The sequence below is a fragment of the Epinephelus lanceolatus genome, chromosome 5 (genome assembly GCF_041903045.1).
Source record: "Epinephelus lanceolatus isolate andai-2023 chromosome 5, ASM4190304v1, whole genome shotgun sequence".
Taxonomy (NCBI): Eukaryota; Metazoa; Chordata; class Actinopteri; order Perciformes; family Serranidae; genus Epinephelus; species Epinephelus lanceolatus.
Genome location: NC_135738.1, coordinates 31451185 through 31462034, shown reverse-complemented (window position 1 = coordinate 31462034; position 10850 = coordinate 31451185). Strand labels below are relative to the sequence as shown.

Here is a 10850-nt window from a genome sequence, read left to right as displayed (position 1 = left end):
GAAACAAAGGAAAAGCAAGGAAATCAAGAGGGTCAAAGTTCGGGGTGTAACGTAATGAGAAAGTAGCCTTCTCGATCGTGTGCATACTGCATGTAACCGTATGAACTTAAGGGCAACTCGGAACGTACCCACACATGCATCCCGGAAAAATTCTCTGAAGGAAGGACTTGGTCCTTGGTAATAATTGAAAGATCACACTGAAAACAGTCCTTTGGCAGGTTTTGATAATGTAGCCTCCTTAAAATTTAGCCGTTTAAGGATCCTTCCTTGATGTTAAGATACACGATCTGTCTTGTAACGTTAAACTGCTTTATTCAGTGTTTAAATCACCTGGTCTGTTTGTTTTGGAGAGGAAGAGGCCTCTACAGATAATTTGGCTCCCAGTAAAAACCTCCTGAGCAGAAACATGATGAATTCTACCCAGGAAAAGATTCAGCTGGTCGCAATGTGCAATTGTCACCAATAGATGCCACTAAATCTCCTTTAATTCTACACACCAGACCTTTAATTATTTCTTTAGTGGTGGTGGTCCTGCATCATCTCCTATATGATTTACAAATGGAAAAAAACAAACGCCTCTGCCCCTCATTATCCGTGACTAAACCACTGGATCCTATTATCAGATCTTTATTGTGTAGCTTTAGTCACACCTTTTTTTAACCTCCATCCTTTGTACATCAGTGAGAACTGTCAGTGATGAGTCAGTGTCAGAGATTAAAATAGATAGTCTCAAAAACCTTGCCTTATTCTTCCATTTCTTCTACCTCTGTGAAATCTGTTCAATTCTTCCAGGGTACACAGTTAAGTGGCTTCCTAATAAGACTAAATCTAAATGGACTTTATGCTCATATATCACACACACAGTGGTGCCCTCCAATAGAGGTCTCTTATCCAGCAAAAGTACCCTGCGGTTCATCACCACTGTTTTGCAATGGGGGGGAAGAAAGCTTTACACAGTCAGTTTAGGAGTTGTTTTCCAGCAGGACCAATCATTTAAAGAATAATGAGGGCGTTTTAAGCAGCTCCCAGGAACATAAATTTCACAGCCTGCTTCAGGATGTGTCCTGGGTGTTTGTTTTACAAAATAAAAGCTGCTAAATACTGGCCAAAATCAATGTGTACACTTCCAGCAAATTCTACTCATATGGTGACCTATATATTGTTGGCAATATAATCCCTCAACAGCTTATGTAAGATATATATTTTGGTCATTTGACGTCACTGAAGTGAACTGATATAGTTAGGGCCATTTTTGTGTCTTCGTAAACATGCTAGCAAACCGGTGTTTCTAATGGTTTCACTGGTGTAACATGAGTGTAGTTAGTCCAGGAGGCTGTGACACGTCCTTACCTTCATCTCTTCTTCTTTATCCCATTTAATGTTCAACTTCCCGGCCTGCTAAATACCTTCAGTGAAGCACTAACATCGATATCCTCCATTACTGTTTGCCTTTGGCGCCTGTTAGCTCAGCCACAGAGGAGGATCTCTGGCGCCCTCACCTGTCTCTATAGAGTACTGCAGTGTTGTAAACAGCATCACTGAGGGCAAAGTTTTAGTGGACTACAATTACCAGGGATAATAGATATTTTCAGATCAAACTACAGCGCACAGAGGGCTGGGAAATTACTGTACAAGGCAACTCATAAAATACTGAGCTTATCTGCAGTATAAAATCTGAAGGAGAGCTCCTGAGGAAATACAATTTTAATAAAATGAGTTGAAAAAGAGAAAGTAGGGTAGAAATAAAACGAGGGGAACTGGGGACAATAGTCAAAGCCCATTTAAGATGTTAATACACTGCTCAATAAATGTGGTTACAGTAAACTGCACGTCAGCAACCTCAGACTAACAGATTGTTTGCATTCCCAGCAATATGGATGTAATGTTTTCTACGTATTAATTAGGAGTTTATTTCATTTCATTTTCTGACAAAGACAATCACGTCATTTAACAGTAAAAAGCCTGTTTAATTGCAGAATATATTGACAGTACAGTACAGCAATAAAAACACTGCCATATTGCTCCTATTATACATGACTTACACAGCTGCTGCTCAGCTTATTAATCAAAAACAGTAATACGGTACTTGTACAGTAATGATGAGAAACACAACATACAGACAGGCTCACAGAGCACTTTGCCCATCACTTTCCACTGACACGTGGCTGTGTTAATTAAGAAATGCACAATATTACAATAATCAAAAGAGCAAGAACAAAGACACAGAGCATTCGATCCCTACGGTAGTGGCGTCCTCGTCCCCGAGGCTAAAGGGACAAACTGGGCTGGAAAGACTGGTCACACGGGGAGCAGAGATGCACAGCCACGAAGCCCACAGACGAGAACAAAACAAAAGATAATAAAAACCAAAAAAATATGAATTACTTTGTAAGTACACATTACATACATGACATGAAATGACTTGACGCTGTCCATGGTCACTCATTACTCTGAACTGGCCTTCATTCACCACATTACATCCTCTTTATTACTGTACCTCAGCACATGTATCACATGGGTGCTGTTGCATTTCACTACAAAGCTTCAGTTTGTAAATAAGGGCACCACAGCTGCTTCTTCGCAGCCCTCTTCTCCGTCAGCTACCGCAGAATCCTGGGAGCCGACCTGTCATCAGTCACTGCCTTGCGGAGTCTCACCCCCCGGCGTATAGACACCAGCATATCCTTGTCCTCCTGGGTCGTAGAGGACGGCTCCTGGGGCACACACTGAGCCTGATCCCCTGGCAGTGGGCTGTGGAAAGGGAAGTGACCCTCACCGAGGGCGTGGGCGCTAGCTGCCAGCTCCCCTATCTTCTCAACCAGGCTGTGGCGGTTGGCAGCAAGCAGAGGGTCCTCCTCAGCGCTGTGGGCGACCATGCCGGGTGCCTGCTGGGTGTAAACGGTCCTGTCAGGCCCTCCTCCTCCACAGCCCCATGTTGTGTCGGGGAGGCTCATCCGCTTTGGAGAACCCCTCATGTAGTCACAAGCAGCTGGGTCGTCACCGTACAGAAACTCCTCGCTGCCTGCACGATGCTGGGATGGGCTAGCATACCCCGGTGAATCTGGCACTGTGGGGGTCTTAACTGGCACAATGGGTGGTCGGATGGGAATGGGGCCGGATGTGGACGGCGTGCGTCTCACTCCAGTTTTGGAGGATGGTGTCCGGCGAATGGTTGCCGTCCCCGAGGTGATGACTCCAGAGCTGCTGCCCCCTGCACCGTTTGGAGTTCCCTGCAGAGTCTTACCTGCAGGCAGACCTGCTGTGCTGGCAGGCCTCTTGGTTTGGATCATGCGACGGTAGCTCTGAGCAATGTTACTGTGGCGTGGGATGGTGGAGGACTTGTCAAAGTCTGCCTGTCCTTCGCTGTCAGCATCCCCATTGAGGGAGTAGCATTCATAATCAGAACCTAGAAGTGACAGTGAGTCATGAGCATCTATTTTTCCACTGAATAATAGAGAACACTGAAAACAGCCATGTTTTGAAGAGTTATTTTGCAGATTTTATACATCAGAACTTATCGCATACAGTAATTAGCACTGAAAGCAAATAGTATAGGAACTTTCCAAATTGCATAGGCGTAAAGATCAGAATTCAAATCAAGATCCCATCAAAACTGCAGAGAAAAACAACAGGAGAATTCATAAATTCTGTGCTGTGTATGGATAATATATGTACTTTACCCCTGGAGGAGTGTGTGGCTGTTAAGGGTGAATGTTACCTTGTGAGGGTATGGTGTCCTCAGAGCAAGAGGGGGTGTTGGTCTGAGTGCTGTAGCCGCTGGAGTACTGCAGAGAGTCCCTGCTGCTCTTCTGCTGCTCCATACTCAAGCCTCTGGTCAGAACCATAGCTAGAGTACTGGCTGCTGGAGAGAGTGGCTCGCCATGCTGAGGCACACACACACACACACACACACACACACACATACACACATACACACACAGTTACAGACAGGGAAATACATTAAGATTAGCACACATTTACATATGCAATTCACCGCACTACAGTTCTCTAGGTGAACAAATGTATGTACTGACATTTACATTTTAACTCCATGAGGACTTCGTACCTTGGCTGCAATGGTTCCCGGGCCCATTCTTGCTCGGTGTGGATCATCTGCTTGCATGCCAGAATACCCCAGCGGACTAGGCGGAGCTTCCAGCTCTCTCATCTTATCCATCGACTCCCTCCTACGCTGCAGAGTGCTGGCCAGTGACGGCTCACAGGATTTGGCCCAGTCCTGCAGCAGCAGACGGAACAATGAGACTGTCCTACAACTGCACGTCTCTAGTGTTTGCCTCCCAACAGTCGGGCAAGTCTGCTAAACACGGAAGCTGCTGATTTGGCTCATGAACCGGTTAGATGCCAATGTAGATATAAGCAGATTACATCGAGCTGTGCAAGTGTTGTTAAATGATAGAGCCGTCTCAGTTTAGCACATCTTTGTGAGGAAAAGATTGCAAAACTGAGCTCGATGAGCAACAGCGAAATGGCGACAGAGAGGTTAATCTGTGCATGAAGGCAATAAAAAACAAGAAGCAAAGAAGCAACAAAGTTTTTAAAAAAGCAAACCCAAAAGTAAAATTGCAAATGAAAACAAACCTTCCAGCTAGGAACCTTTGATGTGGGTGAGGGGGTGTTGGATCCAGGGGAGTGGTTAAATGTGGGGGACGCAGGAAGTATGACAGAGAGAGGCCTGATGGTGCCAGTGTGAGAGAAAGCAGGGCGGAAGGTACCAAAGGATGAGCATGAGCCAAACTGCAAAACGGACAGACAAGTCTGAGTCAGAGTGCTCAACATCCATGAATAGTCCACATCAAACCGCATTGCAGCTGTGAAGCAGAGCCCACAGACCTCTTTAATCTATAGATAACAATGAGTGAAATGCACAGCACATCGCGCGCGTGTGTGTGTGTGTGTGTGTGTGTGTGTGTGTGTCCAATAAGGCAAGTAGTTTGGTGAGATGCTTGCAGTACTAACCGCTGTGGGAGAGTTGCACTCGCTGACAGACTGGCAGGTTTCTGAAGCCTCAGAGGAGGCTGAGCTTGTTGATTTCTGGGAAGGGGGAGATGGGAGTAAAAACAGTGGAGGGGAAAAAGGAAATGGGGGAGAAAGGTAGGTGTGAGAGATGAGAGATGCACAGGAAAAGGGTTATATTTGGAGAAGAGTATTGATGAGCTTTAGGAGGAGTGAGGTATTTTGGTCTCTGAGGGGATCTACAGACTGTAGCCTAGATCAGAAATAAAGTAGCCCGTAAGATCATTTATTCAGAAAAGAACATTGCATCAGTTGGTGTGCTGAGTGTGCTCTGTACACTACACTCTGTTCAGACCGTGAGAGTCTGAATAACTTTATCAGTCCGGTGGGATAAAAATTCAACATTTGCAACACAGAAAGCTCTATTGCAGCAAAAACGAAAAAGCTCTGACTGGGTTTGGTGGTCGAGCTACAGAGCGCTTATTGAGACATATGGGTTTTTGTCTGAAACGCAAACATGACAAGATTGAAGGTGCCAGGTGGGAAAGAATCACTGTTAAACAGAAAGAATTGGTGTAGATCTACTGTGACAAGAAAGTGGTGCAGTTTCTCTGTCCTCCTGCCCTGCAGCATTACTGCCTGAGGAGTCTCTGGAGCTAACAAGTCTGCTTTGTGCCTTGTTGCCTCCGTAAAATCTCTCAGTTCTCCCTGATCAAAGAATAAACTCCAGTGTTTTGGGTGAGACTGCTACCTGGCTGGCGATGTCAGAGGGCATGGGTGACGGAGGCTTTGAGTGGGTGTTGGCGTCCTGGGATACGAAGCCTGAGTCATGGGAGGATACGCTGCTGAGCCGATGAGCTCCTGCCGAGGGCATCTGGAGGAGGCTGTTGACAGGAAATTACATCAGAATATGGAAGATTTACAATGACTAAATAAAACAAAACAAAAAACAAGGTAAAATGTCATTTCTCCTTTGCAGGTATTCATCAAGAGGCAACCTCCAGGGCTTAACAATGAAACCAAAGCGCAAGTGCTAAAAACTGCAGTTCCTTGAATGGCCACTTGAGGCAAGTCAATCCCACAGACCCCCATGTTACCCAACTTCACAACAGAAATTAAGACATTTACAGCCAGGTATGAAAAATAGTTTTGGTCTCTGTGGCTAATTTCAACATTCATGACAACTGTGCAGGGCTGAATTCTTAAATAACTTCTGCTATTGCTTCAAGTTAGGCATAAGTCTATGAGTCCGATCCACCCCTTGGTCCTCCACAGGACCAGCCTCTCACCCAAATATGTTCACTACTGGCGCCAAACAAAACATGAAAGCAACGGCAAAAATGCTGAACTTGAGGCTTCAAAGCGGGCGTCCACAAACCAATGGGTGATATCTCAGTAGCAGCGTCCAATATTTTATACAGTGTAGGGTATCCATTTACTGTGTCATAATTAAATGTCATTTATTAATCATTAATAATTTATCCTTTTGTTTTTGTATACTGAAGGATTTTGTTTTGTTTATTGAGCAATGACTTTTCCACGCCACTTTAAAGTAGCAGTGTATGGGATTTGGTGCCATCTAGTGGTGAGGTTGTAGTTTGCAACCAGCTGAATAATCCTCTGCTTACTCCTCCCTTTCCATGTGTGTAGAGAACCTACAGTGGCTTTCACTTTAACGTTAAAAACAGGAAAGGTCCTCTCTACAGATCCTCTCTAGGTGTGAAGGGCTCTTTTTGAGCTAACAAAAGCACAACGATTCTTAGTTTCCGTAGATTGTAAACTAATTACGTATATTATATTCCATAGCTGCAAATCGATTCCCATAAATCCTATACACTGCTCCTTTAAATCTTATCAGGCAAAACAAAGTGAAGAGGTGTATTGAATTTCAGCACTCTCCAGCTGAGAGCAGAGTACACTGTCAATACTAAATGCATTATGAGGCACAAGGGAGTTTTACCTTTTTAGTAAAGGAGATAAATCATCCATGTCAAAATTAAAATACAATCAACTGTACAACTGAACACAGTGACAGCCTACAATGGGCGGGGCAAAGTCTTTCCTGTGGGCCAGCCTGCTGCAGGCACACAGCTACTGACCGAACATCTGGTCTCACAGGGACCTCTTTTTCTTTGGAAGGGTGTCTGCCGTGGCTACCGTCAGTTCACGACAGCAATTATAAGGTCCACCTATGGTCAGATAGGCTGTTTCATTTAGACATACATGATGCACCTCTTCATGACAGTGCTCTGCATTAGTACACACAGGTCATTGCTGCTCTCTGCTGGACAACACTGCAATGCAATACACCTTTTCACTTTGTTTTCTGTGTTGCGATTTGATTTTAATGTGGCATGAAAAATTCACGTTTTTTATTCAATTATGACACTGTACGTTCATAGATAAAAAGGAAATACATATTACAACGCATATTTTATTTCACCCTTTCCCCTTGTTTCATTTGGGCATCATCAATCTTCCATAAAGACACACAGTTTGCACATAAAACAGGACTGCGATCATGATTCTGGCATTTTCCACCTTTTATTCCGCTCTGAAACTTGTTATGGGAAGATTTATGTGTAGGCCATGGCAAAAAGGAGAACAAAAAACTAAATGAAAAATTGATCACAAAAGCTGAGAACATGAAGGCAGCGTGATGTGAAAATTCTAAATGATGCCATTCTTCTAATTTTTTGTGCATCAAAGAGCATCCAAAAGTTATCCCTTCTTTGATTCTGCTTTCCCTCTGAGCATTAACAGCTGTCTTTGTGCTTTTTGTCTCCTGGTTGTCATTCTCTCTTAGCGTTGCTTCTCTTTATCACCCACGCATCTGAGAATGTGCAACTTGTGCTTCTCACCTTCCCTCCGTACTGCTCTCCCACACCTCCTCCTCCCCCTCTCCCTCTGGAATATATCTGAAGTTATCACTTCTCCTTAATCTTTGTCCTCTAGGATGAGGCTTAAGGAGGAGCGCCAAATTAAATATGACAAATTAAAAATAATTCATTACTAGACGCTATCCTTTTCCTCTTTTTTTTCACTCTCATCTGTGCTGTTAAGAAGTGTTTTTCTTTCATTCTGCTACCAAGACCTTTGTCTCTTGATCACAAGTTTTTTTCCACGTATCACTAAAATTCCTTTTACACCAATCTTGTGATTTTCATTTTGCACCCACAGCTGAATCTTGACAAGTTTCTCTCCATGCAGAGAAAATTCTATGACCTTCAGTTTATCAAAAACCTTGTACAGACTCAGTGGATAAACTGAAACGTCGACAGCAGTCAAGTTCAGGCCAAGGCTGTTCCTCCAAGTTTCATATGGGAGATTTTAGCTTTCCAAGGACTAGTCGACTGCCATAAAAAACATCACACTAACTGTGATTTAAAGCCTGAATCTGTGTTAAAATTAGTCAAACAGTCAGTGTCTGCCTTGTGAATAAATATAGAGCACTAAAAATAGGCTGTGGTGTTAAAAGCAGGGAGGCTGTGTTAGGAACTGTAACACCAAAGCAAGGTGATGACTTGTAACAACAAGGATTGACGTTGCTTTAATTCAGTGCTACAAGGGTTTATTTGTGAATTAAAGCTTGTCTCCTGACCTAGACAAAACCTTTGACCCACATTTGCAGACAAATTCTGAACTATCACTATTAGACTTACAAATATGTGAATTTTGGTTCTCATGCGGGGCTCATGGCTGTCAGGCTGTAGTGTTTCACAGCTTTGGTGCTAATCTGGCTGTAAGAAGCTTGAGGACTGCAAATCTGCCAGGAGCAAGAACTGAGAAGCTGGCAAGATGTGTCATGTTCTGCATGTCGACTGTCACTGATAGTCTGGCTGCGCGGTGAGGGGGGGAGGGGGGGTCACCTGCTTGCGTATTCATGACAACCTTTAATATTTCATTCCTTCGCTAGTGTAGATGAGTTGAAATCAAGAACGTGCATGCATGTTTACTCAAAACAGCATGGCAGCTGAGATACAGTGTGAATAAAATCCAACATTAACAACACATCTGACACGGCGCACAAAACAAAACACAGAGCAACAAGGTGTGTGTAGATGTGTGTGTGTGTGTGTGTGTGTGTGTTATTAGGCTGTACCTGCACATGCTGCTCTTCCTGGAGCCGGTGCTGCTGGGGGAGGAAGGGGGGGTCTGGTAGGACCAGCTATAGTCAGAGCCTTTTAGGTCTCGGATCACCTGCGGCGACACATAAACATATTGTGATGATCAGGGGTTGAATGTAACTAAGTACATTCAGTCAAGTACTGTACTTAAGTGCAAATTTGGGGTACTTTTATTTTACTTGAGTATTTTAATCTCTTGCCACTTCCTACTTCTACCCCACTACTATTGTGATAATGGTTCCAGTTTTTCAAATATGATTACTTGCTGCTTTTCCTTTTGGTGATTTTAATTATTTTGATTTCTTAAACTGATTTAAAGTCTTTCTGCATCAAGTACTTTTTAATACTTAAATACATGTCCATGATTGTTCTTACATACCTTTACCTAAGTATCATTGTCAATGCAGGGCTTTTACTAGTAACAGAATTGTTTTACAGTGTGCTATCAGTACTAGTAAAATATCTGAATACTTTCCTCCACCACTGGTGATGATAAAGGGAAAACAATAGAAATACACAATAAAGGGAAGAACTTTTAACAAATTACTGCTAATTAAAACATATTTCGTCATTCGCCCTGCAAAAAGTTATTTCTCAAGCTGTGCTGAGGGGATAAATGTGTTTTGAATAAGTCAGATTAGTCATGTTGTGGGGAAACTAATACAAAGGGTATGTCATTTCATTTTCAGGGAAGGTTATATAATTTCTTAAAACAGCTGGGCACTGTAATTTTAAGCAAATGTGACTCAATAAGGAGGAAATGGTGTATGTTTTAGGGACTATTTTTACTGGCGAATTGATACACATGTAGTCTTCTTAGGAGTATTTACAGCAGATGGACAAAGTATGCAGGATCAACTCAAAATAAAATACAGTGATTGATCCAAATAACCCGGCCATCTCTGGGCTGGATGTCAGACAATAGGTGCACCAGCGGCATCATTAGAATCAGCAGGATTACACCTCTGTTACCTGCTCACTGGCTGGCGGCAGCTTGTGTGGGTCTTCAGTCAGCATAGTGAGGTCATCAACAATGGGCTGTAAATGTGTTATCTCTCCCAGCATGGCGATCTCTACATTCTGGAGGGAAAAACATGTTGGATCAAATTACAGCTACCACATCAGCAGCAAGAGCAAGTAAAACATCTATTCTAACCCACAACTGTTAGGTGAACAAAGGCTACATGTTCCTCACCACCACAGGCTGCAGCAGGTTTATAAATGTACAGTAACGTCCTCTCTCTTCCAGGAGGGCTCTGCGCACTGCCTGCTTCTCCGTCTCCTCCATCAGCAGGTACAAGTCACTGACATCCTGCATGGCGCTGTCCAGCTGGGGGCGCAGGTTACCTCGGCCTGTGTGAGGCAAGGCAAGGGTGCAGAGACACAGAGGAGAGGGAGGGAGGATGGAGCACATGAGGAGAGCGGTAGAGGGGGAGTAAAGATAGACAAGAGAGGAGGAGGATTGAAGAGAGATGGGGAATTTGAGGGGCGGGTGATAATTATGAAAGCGACATGAAGGAAAAAAAGAGAGTTCAGGGAGGGAGGAAAGAGTACAAAAATGAGAGATGATTACAACACATAATGATAAACTGCTTGTGTACAGGAGGTCAACGCATGGACACACGTTACACTCAAATGGTTCATGTGCATGGGAATGAGAGGACGCTGAAATATGTCATCAATCATGAGGTGATGTGAAGCAACTGGTGGTGGCTTGCAAGCCCTGAAATGGATGTGATTAGATACAGA

General features: G+C 43.6%; 1 protein-coding gene across 2 annotated transcripts in view; it reads right to left on the bottom strand.

The window, feature by feature from the left end:
* Positions 1-1946: 1946 nt before the first annotated feature.
* mtss1la (MTSS I-BAR domain containing 2a) overlaps positions 1947-10850 on the bottom strand; it is a 31755-nt gene continuing 22851 nt past the window's right edge. Inside the window, exons 7-15 of one of the 2 annotated variants that reach the window (XM_033622220.2) lie at positions 10297-10454; positions 10074-10181; positions 9077-9174; positions 5726-5858; positions 4978-5052; positions 4600-4755; positions 4067-4237; positions 3719-3884; positions 1947-3406 (exon numbers count right to left, since the gene is read on the bottom strand). In XM_033622220.2, coding sequence (XP_033478111.1) covers positions 2601-3406; positions 3719-3884; positions 4067-4237; positions 4600-4755; positions 4978-5052; positions 5726-5858; positions 9077-9174; positions 10074-10181; positions 10297-10454 — 1871 coding nt within the window. In that variant the 3' untranslated portion in view covers positions 1947-2600. The remainder of the gene's footprint in view (positions 3407-3718; positions 3885-4066; positions 4238-4599; positions 4756-4977; positions 5053-5725; positions 5859-9076; positions 9175-10073; positions 10182-10296; positions 10455-10850) is intronic. The other variant, XM_033622222.2, reaches the window with a different exon arrangement.